The sequence below is a fragment of the Carcharhinus amblyrhynchos genome, unplaced genomic scaffold (assembly GCF_965287045.1).
Source record: "Carcharhinus amblyrhynchos unplaced genomic scaffold, sCarAmb.v2.hapA scaffold_39, whole genome shotgun sequence".
In the NCBI taxonomy this organism is placed as follows: domain Eukaryota; kingdom Metazoa; phylum Chordata; class Chondrichthyes; order Carcharhiniformes; family Carcharhinidae; genus Carcharhinus; species Carcharhinus amblyrhynchos.
In genome coordinates, this window is record NW_027649780.1 from 9,137,467 (window position 1) to 9,156,992 (window position 19,526).

The following is a 19,526-nucleotide window of genomic DNA, read 5'->3' on the forward strand; positions in this document are numbered from 1 at the left end:
GACTGGGGAGAAACCATTCAACTGCCCTGAGTTTCAGAAGAGATTCAGTCGGCCATCCACACTGCTGAGTCGCCAGCAAGTTTACAACTAACCACAGTGATTGGATTTATCTGTTAATCACATCAAGGACCGAACTGTGTTCAGTGTAAGTGAACCGGCAAATGAGGTTAAGGGACAGGTCAATAGAGGTGCAGTGGCAGATATTGAAAGGGATATTTCAGAAAACCCAGAACAGATACAGATTCCAATGAGAAAGGAAAATTCCAAGGGGAGGATCCACCATCCGTGGTTCACGAGAAAAGTTAAAGATAGTATAAAACTTAAAGAAAAAAGCAAAGAATTGCACAAAGACGGGTGGCAGGTCAGAAAACTAGACGGAATATAAACAGCAAAGAATGATAAAAAGATTAATAAGGAGAGAAGAATTTGAGTACGAGAGAAGGCCAGTTAGAAATATAAAGATAGATAGTAAATGTTTCTCTGGATATTTAAATAAAAAAAGAGTTAACTCAGTGAATGTTGGTCCAGGAGAAAGTGATTCTGGGAAATTAATAATAGAAAGTAAGGAGATGGAAGATGAATACAACAGGCATTCTGCATCAGTCTTCACTACAGTTTAATACTCTATCCGATGGTATCAAGGATAGAAATAATATCCTATTGAGGTGTGGAAGAGAGGGAGAAACTCAGGAAAACTGCTGTCACTTATGAAGTGGTACTGAGCAAATAGTTGGAGCTGTGGGCTAACAAATCCTGGGCTTTGATGTACTCCATTCTCGGCTCTTCAAAGAAGTAGCTCGTAAACTAGAAGCAAAGTACTGTGGATACTGATAATCTTAATTGAAAACAGAAAATGCTGGAAAGACTCAGCAGGTCTGGCAGCATCTGTGGAGGGAGAAACAGAGTTGACGTTTTGAGGCCATGTGGCTGTTCTTCAGCTGAAGATGGGTAGAAATGGCTGGTGAGATCGTTGATGCATTGTTTTTAATTTTCCAAAATTCTCTGGTTTTGGTGGAAGTTCCATTAGATTGGAAAGTAGCAAATGTAACTCCTTTATTCAAAAGAGAGAGGCAAAAAGCAGGAAACTACAGAACAGTTAACATGTCATAGGAAAAATGTTAGAAGTTATTATTAAATATGTTACAGCATGGTGGTGAGAAAAAAATCAGGCTATGAAGGAGAGTTAACATGGTTTTGAGAAAGAGAAATCATATTCAATCTATTTTTTCAGTTCTTTGAAGGATTCACACGTGCTGTGGATAAAGGGGAACCAGAGGTGCATAAAGGTGAATGTACTGAGATTTCCAGAATGCATTTGTAAGCTACCACATCAAAGGTTATTGCGGAAAATGAAAACTCCTCATGGGGCGGGGTGGGCGGAATGGTAACATATTGACACAAAGAATATTGGCTAGTTAATAGGAAATGGTTGGCATAAATGGGTCTTTTTTCTAGTTGGCTGTATGTGATGAGTGGTGTGCCACAGGGATCAATGCTGGGACCTCAACCTTTTTACCATTTGTCTCAATGACTCCGATAAAGGAATTGAAGATATGGTTGTTAAATTTGTTGGTGATATAAAGCTAGCTGGAAAATTAAGTAATGAAAAGGATGTATGGAGGCTATAAAGGGACATAGGTTAAGCGAGGGGGCAAAGAACTAGTAAATATAATATAAATGTGGGCAAATGTGAAATTGTCCATTTTGGTAGGAAGAATAAAAACGAAGTATATCATCAAAATAGTGAGGGACTCAGAGGGATCTGTGTGTCTGTGCATGAATCACAAAAGGCAGGTACAGCGCGTAATCAGGAAAATTAATGAAATGTTATTGTTTATTGTGAAAAGAATTAGTTACAAAAGAAGGGACGTTATTTGTCAGTTATACAGAACACTGGTGTGACCACAGTTGGAGTATTATTCATCTCCTTAAGGATGTAAATGTGTAAGAAGCAGTTCAGAGAAGATCCACTGCACTAATACCTAGGATAGATGGCGAAAGAGTTAAAAGTCATTCAATGCAGCAAAGTTCCTGAGAAACTGCTCGAGCTGCAAGATACAGCTGCAAAAACAATCAACATGGGGCCTTTGATGGACCACAGGAGGGCTGTAACTACAGCATCACTGCTTTCAGATAACAGCCCAGGACTGCAGTGTTTGACAGAAATCATAAGTCACCACTCAGGTTGCCAGACAGTCAAGGACCACACTCATGTGTTTATTGATAATGTAAGTATGTAGACGTGCCCTGTTGACTGAATATTGTAATTAGGCAAGCGTAGGGCTGCTGTCATTGGTAAAACACCACTGTGGAAAACAAATAAAGTAATCAGAACTATTATTTGGGATTGGATATTGAGTACCTTTGAATAAGTTCACAACTTTGATTTGTGTGTATTTGATTTGACTTATAGTTGATGTTAAAGATATAATTGCTGTTGTATTCCTTTGCTCTGGGAGCCTGTATGTCACGTGTGGAACCAGGTTTCCCCTGCTATTAGATTGAATAAAGGCCAGTTTTAAACTTTGAAAATATTTGTCTGGATTCTCGGGGGAGTGAAGAATGGGACAGTTAGTAAAGTTCCCTAACAAAGGGTATGAGAAAAGGCAGGAGAATGGCAATAAGCCATAATGTTCATTTGGAGGGCCAGTGTAAACACGATGGGTCAAATGGTCTCCTGCACCATGATTCTATGAAATTCAGGTCCTGGTGGATCGAGTGACCCTGTCGAATTTTGATCTAATGTTTGGTTTTAATTTCCTGTTATTAAATCCTTCCCTTCTAATTTAAAAAAAGGAGTTGACGGTGTCAGTGTCACTGTCAATGCAGAATAGAAATTCAAAACAGATAACGGATATAGTTTCTCTGGAACACTCTTCCCCCTCGTTTCCCCAAACTTATAGTTCAATCAAACTAAAAGACCAAAATCAACAACGAAGCCCCAACAGAATCTCCCTTTTCAGGGCCACCTGGCACACACAAGACCACAGAAAATCAACCAGAGTGACCCCCGCCTTCCTCTTCAGCCCCTCTTATCCTGGATCTACAGATTAATGTTTTAACCAGGGTCTAGAGCAGATCCAGGAGAACATCCTCCTACTCACCCACCCCTCCACACTTTACAGCCTTCTGAACTCAACATTCAGTCCAACAGTTTCAGAGACTAAACTCTCAGCCCATTCTGTATCTTTATCTTTGATTGTTTCATTTTTCTTTCTTTCAGTCAACAGCCCCCTGCCCTCGCCCTCCAGACACAGCTTTTGTTTCTTTTCTCACTCCATCTCCATTCTGTCTGGCTCTGGGGGATTTACTTTTCTCTCATTAAATCTCTTCTGTCTTCCACCCTATCACAGACCTTCCTTTAGTCCATGTCACACTCCCCCCTTTCTCCAAACCTCCTATGTCTTATGATCTTATGCTCATTCACACAAGGGTGATGTCATTCACCTGCTCCATTTGTGAGAAGGGAGTTGCCCTTTCAACCTGTTGAGATACCAGTGAGCTCACACAGGGGATTAGTAGTTTGAATGTGGGAAGAGATTCATTCAGTCATTCAACCTGGTTAGACACCAGTGAGATCACAAGTGACTATAGAGATTGGCTTCTACAGTCATTACTGCTGGTTTTTTAACGTTTATTTATTAGTGTCACAAGTAGGTTTACATTAACACTGTAATGAAGTTACTTAGAAAATCCCCTAGTCACCCCACTCCACTGCCTGTTCGGATACACTGAATTTGGGAGAATTTAACATGGCCAATGCACCTAACCAGCATATTTTTCAGAATGTGGGAGGAAACCAAAGCACCCACAGGAAACTTACACAGACACGGGGAGAATGTGCTGACTCCACAAGACAGTGGCCCAAGCCAGGAATCGCACCTGAGTCCCTGACACTGTGAGGCCGCAGTGCTAGCCACCGTGTCACCATGCCACCCAGTTAGACTGAACCAATGTTCATTCTGAGAGTCAGGTTTTGTTTCTGACAATAATAACCATCCTAACTCGACTGGACAGTATGAAACTAATCAAATTTTTTTCAAAATTATTCTTCTTGATTTTTTTTGGAAAGTTATTACATTACTTCTGCTGTGAAATGAGAACCCCCACAACTTGCCTGGACTTGCAAAATCTCAGTAACTGTCCCGGCTGGAGACAATTCACATCTCTTTAACCTGTGCTTAATCCTCTCTCCACTCACATTGTCTGTACCTATAAAGACTTGTTCACCCGTAAAGACTCGCATTCCAACCATTATCTTGTAAATTGAGTCTGCGTCTATGTATGTCCTGGTTCTGAACACAACTCTTCACTCACCTGAAGGAGGAACACTCCAAAAACTTGTGCTACCAAATAAATCTGAAGAACTTTAACCTGGTATTGCGAGACGTCTTATTGTGCTTACCCCAGTCCAACGCCAGCATCTCCACATCACGATTGAACCCAGCCAGAATGAGCACCATCAAGGAAGGAGTGAGAGGGGAAAAGCTTAAATATCTGTGTGATCCACAGCAGAATTTCCAGAAATGGAGCACAGCAGATCACCAATTCACAATATTTTGTTAATTTATCTCAAATGTTGACAATTTTAATTTGTATTCACTCTTTGAGATTTAAGTGGTGCCATTATCACCCAGCATTCGCTGCGGGTGTGAAAGTGCCCGATTCACTCCACAGGTGGCCAGTACGCATGCGCGATGCTGCCTCTGGAGCATGCGCAGTGTCACTTTCCTCGGAGCCCTTCGAGGGCGGAGACGGTTTTTTTCAGCGGGTGAGAGTCAGTGGGACGGAGGGAGGAATGGAGCCGGGAGCCGGGGTGGGGAGGGAGCAGAGGCATCATAAACACCCGCTGTAGGCCGCAAGGTCCGAATAAGAGCCTGCGGGTTCCGGGTTTGCAGCTGCGGGGATTTTATCTGGGATCCGGCCCCGTGCCGTGGCCGCCATCTTTGTTCAGCGCGGAGCAGAGCGCATGCGCGGTCAGTGGGCGGAGCTAAAGCAGACAATGCTGGAAAATCTCTGCAGGTCTGACAGCTTCTGTGGGGAGAGAATAGAGGCAATGTTTCCAGTCTGGATGACCCTATGTCGGAACTAAAGCGAATCAGAAAAAAATTATACTATGGGGTGGAATGGGTTGAAGGGAATGTAAATGAGGATAAAGATGGCTGAGAAGTTGCTAAAAGTCAGAGAATTATAGAACCCTACAGTGCAGAAGGTGGCCATTTGGCCCATCGAGTCTACACCAATCACAATCCCACCAGGCCCTATCCCCATAACCTCATGCATTTATGAAGCTAGCCTCCCCCGACACGAAAGGGCAATTTAGCATGGCCAATCCATCTAACCTGCACATCTGGGGACTATGGGAGAAAACCTGAGCACCTGGAGGAAACCCACACAGCCATGGGAGAATGTGCAAACTCCACTCAGACAGTGACCCAAGCTAGGAATTGAACCCAGGTCCCTGGCGCTGTGAGAGCAGTGCAACCACTGTGCCACCATGCTGCCCATGGTGGCACAGTGGTTAGCAGTGTCCATTCAGAGATCAGAATGTTTTGAATCGCAGAACAGAGGTATAGATGGTTAAGGCAGTTGGCTTGGAGGGGGGATGCACAGAAAGGAGAGTGGAAAAATGGAAGAGAGAAAGAAGAGTGATTTAAGTGGATGAAAAAAAGAAACAAAATTAAGTAAAACTAATGGAAATTCGGTGAGGAGGAGAGAGTTCATGCTCTAAAGTTGTTCACTCAATGTTCAGTTCAGAAGGCTGTAAAGTGCCCATTCGGAAGATGAGGTACTGTCCTTTTGGTTTGCTTTGGGGTTCAATTGAACATTGCAAAAGGCTAAGGATGGATGTGTGGACAGGAAGTCAGGGTGGTGTGTTCATGTGGCAAGCATCTTTGTCTTAGAGCTTTACTTTTAAATGACCTCCTGTTCTAAATTCACCGTTGAGGAGAAACATCCTTTCAGGACTTATTTTGTCAAGCACCCAGATAATTTTATATGCTTCAGTAAGTTCATCTCTCATTTCTGTAAAATTCATTGATTATAGATACACCCTGTCCAAACTTTCTTCATAAAACAAACCCATTTGTGTCTCGAATCAGCTTAATGCACCTTGTCTGAACTACTTCCAATTTAAACATATTGATCTTAAATAATCTTACATTAGGAAATAGGAGGAGAGAATATTCCCTGTTTCTATCCTGGACTGAATGATGGATTTTGGAAACTCCTTTTCCAGGGGTTTAGAAGGGGAGGATTTACACAGCAACCTCAAACAAAGAAAAATGTTTATCTCATAATTTCAAACCACAGTTGACACATGACTCTTGTAATCTGCTTTTAAAGGGAGTGAGAAGATTTAGAGACTGCAATTTTTCTCTGACTCCAGTGCTTTTGACATCTTTCCAGCTGCAGGCTCCAGCAGCAAGTTTAAATTTGAAAATAGTGAAATTGTTCCAGAAGTGAGGATTATTGAACGCTCATTTACAGTTCAGAGTTTTTAGTGCTGTGCTCTGTTATCTGTGCGAGATTCCATGGCTCTGGGGCTGGTGTGATTCACCAGCAAGTTCACACTGGGGAAAGGCTGATCACCTGCACTGTACGTAGGGAGGGTTCAGTCGGTCATTCCACCTGCTGACACATCAGTGAGTTCACGTTGGTGAGGGGCCATTTACCTGTTCTGACTATGGGAAGGGATTCACTCAGTCATTCCACCTGCTGAGACATTAGCAAGTTCACAAGTGATGACAGGGGTTGAATTCTGCTGTTATTGCTGCTGTTAATCACGTCTAGGATTGAACCATGTTCATTCATCCAAGTCATTGGTGCAGACTTGATGCATTTCCTGCACTGCAAGCGTTCTACGGATTCTTAAAATTCTGTATGAATTGAACATAATTTCACTATTTCTGATTTCTGTACATCTGGAGATAAATTCCACTCCTATGTGAGCATTTTGATTGATTTGCTGACTCGCAATGATGTTTTAAATTCATTATTCACTTTAAACCAGTGAGGAAAGAATGTTCCACAGCAACTAGGATTTTCTCAATTTCTGAGCTGTACTGACTGTGATGACATTTGTAAACTCCTTTTACAGGATATTAAAAGGGGAGGATTTGCCATCCGAAATCTCAAACAAAACTTCACAACCAGCTCTGATGGAGTCATTCATTACGATGGGGAAACCATCAGAGTGACAGGAAAAGCACTGAGACACCCACACCATGGGAAAACCATGGAAATGTGGGGATTGTGGAAAGGGATTCAGATTCCCGTCTGGGCTGGAAACACATCGACGCCGTCACACTGGGGAGAAACCGTTCACCTGCTCCAATTGTGGGAAAGGATTCGCAGATTCCTCCACCCTACTGGCACACCAGCGAGTTCACACTGGGGAGAAACCGTTCACCTGCTCCAATTGTGGGAAAGGATTCAATCAGTCTTCCAACTTGCTGAAACACCAGCGAGTTCACACTGGGGAGAGACTGTTCACCTGTTCCAGTTGTGGGAAGGGATTCACTCAGTCATCCCATCTGCTGACACACCAGCTCGTTCACACTGGGGAGAGACCTTTCACCTGCTCCGTGTGTGGGAAAGGATTCGGAGATTCCTCCAGCCTGCTGAGACACAAGAGAGTTCACACTGGAGAGAGACCGTTCATCTGCTCCAATTGTGGGAAGGGATTCTCTCGGTCATCCACTCTGCTGACACACCAGCGAGTTCACACTGGGGAGAGACCATTTACCTGTTCCAATTGTGGGAAGGGATTCACCCAGTTAGCCACCCTGCTGACACATCAGCGAGTTCACACTGGGGAGAAGCCATTCACCTGCCCTGTGTGTGGAAAGGGGTTCATTCGGTTGTTCCACCTGCTGAGACACCAGCGAGTTCACACTGGGGAGAGGCCATTTACCTGCTCAGAGTGTGAGAAGGGATTCAGTAATTTATCTGCCTTGCAGACACACCAGCGAGTTCACACTGGAGAGAGACCATTTACCTGTTCTGACTGTGGGAAGGGATTCACTCGGACATCCACGCTACTGATACACCAGCGAGTTCACACTGGGGAGAGACCATTCACCTGCTCTAACTGTGGGAAGGGATTCACTCAGTCATCCACCCTGCTGTCACATCAGCGAATCCACACTGGAGAGAAGCCATTTACCTGCTCTGTGTGTGGGAAGGGATTCACTCAGTTATCCACCTTGTTGAAACATCAACCAGTTCACAAGTGATGACACGAGTTGGATTCTGCTGTTATTGCTGCTGTTAATCATATCCAGGACTGAAGCATGTTCATTCTGACAGTTGGTGAAGTGGGAGGGCAGAGGATTTCTTGCTGTTGGACTGGCCAGTCTCTCAATTTTCATTCCAGTGGCTGATTCCCTTCGAGCGATGGCACATTTCCACTGAAATGATCCACGAAAGCAGATGTCAGATGAGACTGAGATGAGGAAAAGATTCTTAACTCAAAGGACAGTGACCGTGGGGAATTCTCTATCACAGAAGGCTGTGGAATTCAAATCACTGAATATATTCAAGGAAGAGATAGTTTTTGTTTTACATTGTAATGGCTTCAGGTGGTATGGGGAGGATATAGCATTGAGATAGAGGATCAGCCATGATCATATTGAATGGTGGAGCAGACTCAAATGGCCTGCCCTTAGTTTCTATATAGTACATTAACTTTATACTGGATAGTAAATCGTCTTTTTCCTACCACTACAGGTCATAGAAGAATCATAGAATCCCTACAGTACAGAAAGAGGCACTGGGCCCATTGAGTCTGCACCAACCACAATCCCACCCAGGCCCTACTCCCATATCCCTCCATAGTTACCCACTAATCCCTCTAACCTACACATCTCAGGACACTAAGGGGCAATTTTGTAGCTTGGCCAATCAACCTAACCCACAAATCTTTGGACTGTGGGAGGAAACCGGAGCATCCAGAGGAAACCCACGCAGACACGAGGAGAATATGCAAACTCCACACAGTCAGGTGTGCTGTCTTTTATCCATCCTCATTCTGAGGGTTGGCTGCACTCTGAACAATTTTTTCCTATTTATTTGTGGAATTTAGAAGAATGAGGGAAGGTCAAATTAAGGTATACAAGATTATAAAAGGTATGGATAAAGTAGATGTGGAGCAGATACTTTCTCTTGTGGGGCATTCTAGGATGAGAGGTCATAGTCTAAGGATAAGGGATAGCAAATTTAAGATAGAGTTGAGGCGAAACCACTTCTCCTAAAGGGCTGTGAATCTGTGGAATTCACTACCCCAAAGTGCGGTGGATGCTGGGATAGTGAGTAAATTTTAAGGAGGAGTTAGACAGATTTTTAATTGGCAATGGGTTGAAGGGTTATGGGGAGGAAGCAGGAAAATGAGGATGAGGAGCATATCAGCCATGGTCGAATGGCAGAGAAAACTCGATAGGCCAAATGGCCTAATTCTGTTCCTATATCTTACAAACTTATGAACACAGTTTTAAGATTTTGGAAAGAGAGACAGGGAAAATGAGGACTTCTTTTAAAAAGTAAACGGTAATGAGCTGGAACTCAACTCTTAAACTCAAAGGCTGATAATATCCAGACCCTGATGAATGGGGTTTGCCCTGAATGTTGAGATCTCCCCTCCCACTTACTGCCCCTAACGCTGCCTCTGCTTAACCACCTCCTTCCCACCTGAAGGTGAAACTAACAAGTGTCTGTCCCTGGACATGAGCCGCACTGCACATGCCCCATGTCACAATGCCCGGGGCTGATTGATGGCTGATTTGAACCAATAGGAAGAGAACCGAGGGGGAGCAGCTCATCCTCCAACCAATCAGAGTGAATGAGGGGTGGGGTCTTAAGTGGTGCCCAGAGCTTTATAAATATTCAGAATAACTTCCCTGTTTATATATCAATATCACACTTTATGAAGCTCGGGGTCAAATTTGCTTTGCTGACTACTCTTAGTATGCCTTGTAGATATAAAAAATCCCTCTTCTTCACTTCTTTCTCTCACCTCCCATAGAGGCCAGTTGGGTTTTTGTGACAATCAAGCAGTTTTCCTGGTCATTTTTTCCTACTGCCAGCTTCACAAATTACCAGATTCATTCAGCTCAATTTCACAACCTGCCTTTGTGTTTTGTGGGTTCTTTCTCATTCTCTTTTTTTCTGTTTTAAATCAATTTCACAGGGGTATTGGAAGTTGAGGATTTACAGTTGGGAAATTTGAACATCACCTCAGGATCTGAGAGTCACCCAATTCATCAGAACTTCAGTATCATCAGAATTTGAACATGGAAGGTAAAAGCACCGTTCAGAGTGGGGAGAAACCGTACACATGTTCTGAGTGTGGGCAAGGCTACAGCCGATCATCTGGCCTGTTGAGACACAAGCACGTTCACACTGGAGAGAGACCCTATAAATGTGGGGACTGTGGGAAGGGTTTCAATTACCCATTTGAACTGAAAGCTCATGGGCGAAATCACACTGGGGAACGACAGTTCACCTGTCCCGTGTGTGGGAAGGGATTCACTCAGTCATCCAGTCTGGTGACACATCAGCGAATTCACACCGGGGAGAGGCCGTTCATCTGCTCTGACTGTGGAAAGCGATTCACTCATTCATACAACCTGCTGAACCACCGGAGAGTTCACACCGGGGAGAGGCCATTCCTCTGCTCTGACTGTGGGATGGGATTCACTCACTCATCGAACCTGCTGGCACATGAGCGAGTTCACACTGGGGAGAAACCATTCACCTGCCCCGAGTGTGGGAAAGGATTCACTCGGTTAGCCAACCTGCGGAAACACCAGCGCAGTCACACTGATAAGAAATGTGTTTGAATGCTCAACTCCAGGAAGTGTCGTGGAAGATTGGAGGAACCGATGTCCCGTCAATGTGTTCACACTGATAAGAGACTATTCAGATGCTCTCGCTGTAGGACTGAGTTCAGACAATCATCTCAACTCACTGTAAACCAGCACACTGATGCTGGGGAGAGGCTGTTCACTGCTCAGTGTGTAGGAAGGGATTTATCTGTTTACCCAACCTATTGACAGACCTGAGAGTTCACATGTAATTACTGAGATTGGATTCTTCTGTTAATAACATCCAGGTCTGAACTATGTTCTTTGGGTCTGTTTCTGATGTTAATGAATCCCATTTCAGATAGAGATTAATATTCTGGATAAAGGACAAATAAATCAGCTTTGTGTTAAACATAGTGTGACAAGTCCTTTTATTGTCACCAACATAAGTTAGTTCCTTTTTAAATTCTCTCCCTCCCCCGTTTCCTCCAACAAGAGTGAGGAGCTCATGGAGCTTCTTTGTCACTAAGATTGAGACAATCTGATCAGCTGCCTCCGCTGATTCATTCCCTTCCATTGGGCCAAACTGTCTCTAAAATCTCCTTCTTCCCTCAGCCTTAAACTTGCCTGTTTCTTTAGTTTTTCTCCTATCTCCTCTCATCCCCTCTAGAGCTCGCCTTCTCCGTGAGACTCACCCTCTGCTCCCTTCACTCTATTCTCACTAGGTTGCTGACCATCACCTTCCCCGTCTGAGCTGATTGTTTTAATTGTTCCCTTGCCTCGGCTCCTGTCACTATCTGCAAAACTGCCAACATCACCCCCTCCTCAAAGAACCAGCTCTTGCTCCCACGATCCGTGCAAACTACTCCCGATTTTCAACTTCCCATTCCTCTCTAAAATCACTGAATGTCTTGGAAAATGGAGAATGCGGGGAAACTCACAGGAAAAAATTCAAATTAAAGTTTCTCCAAGTTTATAAATTGGGAAAGAGAAGCTGAAGTGAGCATTGGTTCCTTGGCAGGTGAGACGAAGCGGCGCAGTGGTTAACACTGTGCCTCACGCTGCCAGGAAATTGGGTTCAATTCCCGGTTTGGGTCACTGTCTGTATGGAGTTTGCACGTCCTCCCTGTGTCTGCGTGGGTTTCCTCCGGGTGCTCCGGTTTCCTCCCACAGTCAAAAGACCTGTTGGTTAGGCGCATTGACCTGAACTGGCACCATAGAGTGCCAACTAGGGGAATTTCACAGTAACTTCATCTCTGTTGTTAATGTAAGCCTTACTTGTGACTAATAAACTTTAAACTTTAAGACTGAGCAATAAATGATGGAATGGCCCAGACTCTGAACAAATATTTGTTCCTGTTTTCAGTAAAAGGCACAAAATACAATTGTGTTGAAAACAGTTCAGAGAAGGTTCACTGGGCTGATTCCTGGGATGAAGGGGTAATTTTATGTGGAAAGGTTGGGTCTGACCACAGAGTTTATCAGAATGAGAGATGATCTTATTGAAACCTAAGATTCTCAGAGGGTTTGACAGGGTGGATGCTGAGAGGATGTTTTCCATCCTGGAAATCTCAAACTGGAAGCGCAGTTTAATAATAATTGGGGAGGTGAGGAGGAATTAAATGAGAGGAGAGGAGGAATTTCTTCTCATTCACTTTTGGAATTCTCTCTCCTTAGAGAGCAGCGGAGGCTGGGTCATTGAATATATTCAAGGCTGAGTTCCCCAGAGCTTTGATCAAAAGGGAGTCGAAGGTAACGGGAGCAAGGCAGGAATGTGGAGTTCAGGCTGCAATCAGCCATCATCTGACCAGCCACAATCTCATCGATTGGCAGAGCAATCTCGGTGGGTGAAATGGCCGAATCCTGCTCCTATTTCTGAAAAGGAAGGAGCTGCAGGTTGTATCCAATAATTTCCTGTTTTAATGATGTGCCACCATAAATAAAATACAAGATGTGGAACATCCATGAGAATGCAATCCTGACAGTTACTTACAGAAAGGATTCAATCAGGCATCTCATCTTCTGAGACACCAGTGAGCTCACATTTCACTTGTGATGCTACTGTGCTTTTAAGGAATATTTTAATTCTATTTCTGTGTTTTTTCTTTCATTGCCGTGATGAAAGCACAATTAGCCTTTTTATTTGTAATTTGGGCCTAATGGAATGTCCTGGAGTTTTCTGAGTTTACATCCCTTTTGAATTGCTGTGGGAAGATTGATTGACAGGTCAAGGTCAGGTAGTTCCTTCACAGAAGAATCCAAGGATTCACTTTCAGTTTTAGTTAGAAGCTATTGGACTCCAGACTGGGAAGCAGAACTTCTGTGTCTCTCCCTGGTATTAGAAATTCTGCTGACTAGATGAAACCGTAATAATTGCCAATCATTTTTCAGCCCTGAAATTTAAACCCACTGTTTCGCTCTCGGTCAGGAATAGATCCCAGTTTTACATCGATCTCTGATTTGACTCCATGTTTCCAGCCTTCACCTTTGTCCTTCCTGACTCTAAGCCCAGATGTAATGGAGATTCTGTTCTGTGTCTCGGAGCCCAAAGCTTTGGGTGAAGTCACAAGGCACTGAGTGCTGGAGGGACAGTATTTCCGATATTCACTCCTCCAGTTTCCAGGTCGGATCTGTACCTCACTCAGTGTCTGTTGTATCATTGTCCCAGCGGTTAACAGGCTCCGGTGAATTCCTCCATCTGATATTTTAAGGCAGACTTTTATAAATTAGTTTGAATGGGTTTATTTTAAATTAGTAACATCAGCCTTAAAGTCACTGATTCAAGACAGTCACAAAAACATGTTAAATCATCAATGGCTACTGAGTACAACCAGGCCTGAGGCAAGGGTTTCGGAGTCGATTCTGTGCAATGGAATATCTTATCAGTGTTGCCATGGTGAGCTGTCTGCAGTAAAGAGCCTGTTTGACTCTCTAACTCAGACTAAACTATTTTCTCCCACAGCGCACAAAATATTACACCCTGTACCTCAGTAAATTTCCACCAAGTTATAAAGGGTTTAGATACAGAAATCATTCAAGCTGGAGGGTGTTTAAAAAAATCATCCGACATTTTATAAAATAAACTTCTCAACAATGGTTCAGCCGCTGTTTGAGAATTGAGTCAGGTTTTGGGGATCTGACACCAGGAAGGCCATGGCACATGGTGCAGAACAGATTCACCACAGCTCAGAAAGAAGCCACTCTACCATTGCTGTAATTATGATGTGGAGATGCTGGCATTGGACTGGGATAAGCACAGTAAGAAGTCTCACAACACCAGGTTAAAGTCCAACAGGTTTATTTGGTAGTAAACCCACAAGCTTTCGGGGTTTGCCCCTTCGTCAGATGAGTGGAGAGTTCTGGTCTCAAACAGAGCATATAAAGGCACACATAGTTTACAGAACACTGATTAGAATGCGAGTCTTTACAGTTAATCAATTCTTAATGGTGCAGACAATGTGAGTATAGCATTAAGCATAGGTTAAAGAGATGTGTATTGTCTCCAGACAGGCTGTAAGTGAGATGTTGCAAGCCCAGGCAAGTCATGGGGGTTACAGATAGTGTGACATGAACCCAAGATCCCGGTTGAGGCCATCCTCATGTGTGCAGAACTTGGCTATCAGTTTCTGCTCAGCGACTCTGCGCTGTCATATGCCATGAAGGCCGCCTTGGAGAACATTTACCCAAAGATCAGAGGCCGAATGCCCATGACCACTGAAATCCTGAGGCATAGCACATTGGGGAGACCATGCAGACACTATGACAGCAGATGAATGAACACCGCTCGACAATCACCAGGCAAGACTGTTCCCTTCCTGTTGGCGAACACTTCAGCGGTCAAGGCCAGATCCTGCCTTATTTTACTAAAATCCACTCTCCCCCCCATCCCAAATTTTTTTTGCAACTCATCGAGTACTTTGTCCATAACAAACTTTTGTTCTATCTGACCCTCCCCCAACACCAAACCCACCACATTTCTCCCACTCTTTAGTTCTGAAGTAGAGTTACATCATGAAACATTAACACTGTTTCTCTCTCCACAGATGTTGCCAAACCTGCTGCTTTTTTCCAGCTCTTTCTGTATTTATGGGTGGGAAAATCACTATTTACCATCCAGGATAACATAAATGTCCTTCTTCAGCTTCTGTGGATCATTTCAGTGGAAATGCGCTCTCCCAGACTCAAAGAGCATCAGCCCACTGGAAGCAAAGTTTTGAAACTGACAAGTCCAGCAGAAAGAAATCCTCCGAGCCTCCCACTTCACCAACTGTCAGAATGAACATGGTGCAGTCCTGCATGTGATTAACAGCAGCAATAACAGCAGAATACACTCCTGGTCATCACTTGTGAACTTGTTGGTGTGTTACCAGGTGGGATGACTGAGTGAATCCCTTCCCACACACAAATGGTCTCTTTCCAGTGTGAACCCACTGGTGTGCCCGCAGGCTGGATAAGCTTCTAAACTTCTTTGTGCAGTGAGAACAGCTGAACGATCTCTCCTCAGTGTGAATGCCCCAACGGGACACCAGTTGCCAATATCTTTTGAAGCCGCTCCCACTGTCAGAACATTTAAAGAGTCTCTCATTGGTGGGAGTGACAGTGTGTTTCAACAAGTGAAAGTAACTGAGTGAATCCCTGAGTGAATGGCCTCTCCCCAGTGTGAATGCATTGGTGAATTACCAGTGGACATGGGTGCCTGAATCCCTTCCCACAGTCCACACATTTCCATGGTTTCTCCATGATGCAGGTGTCCTTGTGACTCTTCAGGTTAAACAATCAGTTAAATCTCACACAGAGCACAGGTACAGTCTGTCCCTGCTATGATTGCTGCAATGTATTTTCAGGCTGTGTAACTGGTTAAAGTTATTTTTCCACATTCAGTGTACTGGAAAACTCTCACTTGGGCGTCTGCATATCTCAGAGTTTTCACAATCTCACTTATATTTAAAGCATTCTGAAACAGACAATACAGAGAAACATTTTTCCTGCTTGATTCAACAGTCAATGATGGTCAGGTCCCGATGAATCAAGCGACTCTGTCAGATCTAGATATGATGTTTATTTTAGATTTCTGTCTGTAAATTGTCACCTTCTGATATCCTGTAAAATGAGTTTACAAAAGTCATCATGTCAGTACAGGATAGAAATTCAGAACAGACAATTCTAGTTGCTATGAAACATTCTATCTTCTCTCATTCCCCAAAAGCTGTAAATCCCCATCTCACACACTCCCCCTCCATTCTCACTCTGCTGTATCTAATATTCACCCTCCCAATTCTCCTGAAGGTGCTGATTGAGGCTGATTAACAGATCCATTCTCACTTCTTCCTGTCCTGGACACGAAGAGTTGAAAATCTTCAAGCTGACAACTGTGTTAAAGTTTTACATTTGGACATAAATGAACAGACTAATCGCAGAATCTTAGAATGCTTACAGTGCAGAAGGAGATCATCTGGTCCATTGAGTCTGCAATGACTCTGACAGAGAATCCCACCCAGACACCATTCCTATTTACCCCGCCATTCCCTCTCACCTACACATCTTTGGAGGTAAGGGACAATTTAGCATGTTCAATCAGCCTAAGCTGCACATCTTTAGAGTGTGGAAGAGAATCGGAGCACCCAGAGGAAGTCCATGAAGACACAGGGAAAATCTGCAGATCCGCTCAGACAGTGACCCAAGCCGGAGAATCGATCCAGTGTCCCTGGATCAGTGAAGCAGCTGTGCCAGCCTCTGCCACGGTGCCGCTGCAACGATGTGTATAATACAAAGCAAGAGATACATGAAAAATGTAAGGAGGATCCTGATTTAGGCAACAAGTGATGATCGGGAAGTTAAAAATTAAAGACTAGAGTAAGAGAAAAAAAGTGTTTTATTCGCAAATGTTGGAGACATAAGGAAGTTTGAATCTGTCTAAAGCTCAATCTTCATTCAGAGAGAGAGCAGCAGCAGCTTTGCTGGCCAGGAATGAGCAACTGAACAAGCTCATTGTCCATTTCCGCATTCAGACAATGAGGAGCGCTGATTGGCTGGAGGAACAGAGTCCTTCCGGTCCTCCAGAGTTCCCATTGGTCAATCCTCGCAGACAGACAATGGGAGGCGGAGCCCCACATGAGGGTGGGCGGGACTTTGCCTTCCAGCCGCGCTGAGCGGCTGTCCAATGGGAAAGGCTGGAAGACCAGGACAGACAATGGTCAGTGCGCCGGCATTGTCCCGGGCCCCGCCCCACACCCGCACATGCGCATTCCCCAAATTCCGCCAATGTGCACTTCCGACTCACTGCCTCTCACCGTAGCTGGCCAATGGGAAGTGTTAGAACACCGGAAGGACTCTTGTCCTCCAGCCAATCAGAGCGCGGGTTTTGTGTGAATGAAGATTGAGCTTCAGACAGGCACAAACTTCTTAGTGTCTCCAACTTCTGTGAGTTAAACACTTTCTTTTCTCTCCCTTTCCATTTCTTTTCTCATTTGAAATTGGGGTCTTGCAGCAACTGAAGGGAAAGGAAGTGAATCCAGGGAGGCTGCAGACTCTGGAAAGGTTGGCCCAGGTTTCTCTGAATCATCTAGATCTGACAGAGTCATATTCCTTGGGACTGAATATCATCAGCCTTTGAATCGAGAAGAAGTGGTTGTCTGGTCGTCGATTTGAAAGGATTTCAAACGTCAGTGCGATGGAAAAGGACCAACATACTGCCACACTGAGATGAAAGTGTTCCATTGACTAAAGAGCTTTAACCAGTTACACAGCCTGAATAAAGAGCACACCATTAACAGCGGGGAGAGACTGTAGTCGTGTTGTGTGTGTGTTGATGAGGCTTCAACTGATTGTCCACCCAAGGGAGAGGCAAGGACACCTGCACCATGGAGAAACCATGGAAATGTGGGGACTGTGGGAAGAGATACAGAGCCCCATCAGAGCTGGAGGTTCACCGGCGCAGTCACACTGGAGAGAGGCCATTCACTTGTTCTCAATGTGGGAAGGGATTCAGTGAAATATCCCACCTGCGGACACACCAGCGAGTTCACACTGGGGAGAGGCCGTTCACCTGCTGTCAGTGTGCGGAGGGATTCACACAATCGTCCCATCTACAGTCACACCAGTGTGTTCACACTGGGGAGTGGCCATTCACCTGCTCTCAATGTGGGAAGGGATTCAGTCAGTTGTCCAGCCTGCAGACACACCAGCGAGTTCACACTGGGGAGAGACCATTCACCTGCTCTCAATGTGGGAAGGGATTCAGTCAGTTATCCAACTTGCAGACACACCAGCGAGTTCACACTGGGGAGAGACCGTTCACCTGCTCTCAGTGTGAGAAGGAATTCACTCATTTATCGAGTCTGCAGATACACCAGCGAGTTCATTCTGGGGAGAGGCCATTCACCTGCTCTCATTGTGGGACGGGATTCACTCATTCAACCAGCCTGCAGATACACCAGCGAGTTCACACTGGGGAGAGGCCGTTCACCTGCCCTCAGTGTGGGGAGGGATTCACTCAATCATCCAACCTGCGGAAGCACCAGCGAGTTCACACTGGGGAGAAACCATTCACCTGCTCTCAGTGTGGTAAGGGAGTCACTCAGTTATCAAGTCTGCGGACACACCTACGAGTTCACACTGGAGAGAGACCATTCACATGCTCTCAGTGTGGCAAGGGATTCAGTGATTCATCCAGCATGCGGAGACACCAACGAGTTCACACTGGGGAGAAGCCATTCATCTGCTCTCAGTGTGAGAAGGGATTCACTCAGTTATCCAGTCTGCGGACACACGAGCGAATTCACACTGGGGAGAAACCATTCATCTGCCCTCAGTGTGGGAAGGGATTCACTGACCTATCCAACCTGTGCACACACCAGCGAGTTCACAGTGGGGAGAGGCCATTCATCTGCTGTCAGTGTGGGAAGGGTTTTAGAGTTTCATCCCAGCTGTTGAGACACCAACAAGTTCACGAGTGATTCCAGGGGTTGGATTCTATTTATTGTTTCTGCTCTCAATTACATTCAGGACTGCATTTTGTTCATTCTCACAGTTGGACAATGGGGAATGTTGGAGGGTTTCTTTCAGCTGGACTGGCTGGCCTCATGACATTGCATCCAGTGGGTTAATGATCTCTGAGACTTGTCACAAATACCTGCTTTCAAATTTCACAAGGATCATCAGTGACAGGATGTTCAGAAGTTCAGAGATAATTAGTAAGGATTTCTGTTTGGAACCCCCAAATGCCCATCCAATTTTCTTTGAAATTATTTATTGTCTCCACTTCCTCCACCTTCTTAGGCAGCGAGTTCCAGGTCATCACCATTCGCTACATCAAATTATTCTTCCTCACATCCCCCCCATCTCTGACTCAAAACTTTAAATCTATGACCCCCCCTTGTTCTTGTCCCATCAACGAATGGGAACAGCTTTTCTTTGTCCACCTGATCTAAACCTGTCAGAATCTTGTCAGGAATGTGTAGCTGGAAATCCCTCCCTAATAGCACTGTGGGCATACTTACACCTCAGGCATTGTAGCTGTTCAAGAAGGCAGTGTTGGGGTTGACCATGGCCGAGGCAGCTACATACAGCCACATATTCTGTTATAAAAGGACTGCAGATTGAATGTGAGGCATTATGGGACTGGACTATCTTGACCACATTCTTGTGACAGCTCAGTTTCTGCAATTACAGACCATAAAAGCTGCTTAGCATGGCTCCAAAAGAGGACCTGGTGAGAATATTTAC

The 19,526-nt window shown here is 44.6% G+C and overlaps 2 protein-coding genes across 4 annotated transcripts in view; one reads left to right on the plus strand and one right to left on the minus strand.

The window, feature by feature from the left end:
* Positions 1-19,526, minus strand: part of LOC145335633 (uncharacterized) — a 198,718-nt gene that overhangs the window by 168,746 nt on the left and 10,446 nt on the right.
* LOC145363618 (uncharacterized) overlaps positions 4,737-19,526 on the plus strand; it is a 40,503-nt gene continuing 25,713 nt past the window's right edge. The window contains exons 1-5 of one of the 3 annotated variants that reach the window (XM_080218800.1): positions 4,737-4,771; positions 6,346-6,461; positions 7,100-8,197; positions 12,545-12,554; positions 17,720-18,678. In XM_080218800.1, the coding sequence (XP_080074926.1) occupies positions 7,227-8,197; positions 12,545-12,554; positions 17,720-18,678 (1,940 nt within the window). In that variant the 5' untranslated portion in view covers positions 4,737-4,771; positions 6,346-6,461; positions 7,100-7,226. Of the gene's footprint in view, positions 4,772-6,345; positions 6,462-7,099; positions 9,005-10,186; positions 10,294-12,544; positions 12,555-17,660; positions 18,727-19,526 lie in introns of those variants that run through there. The other 2 variants (XR_013890021.1, XM_080218799.1) reach the window with 2 other exon arrangements.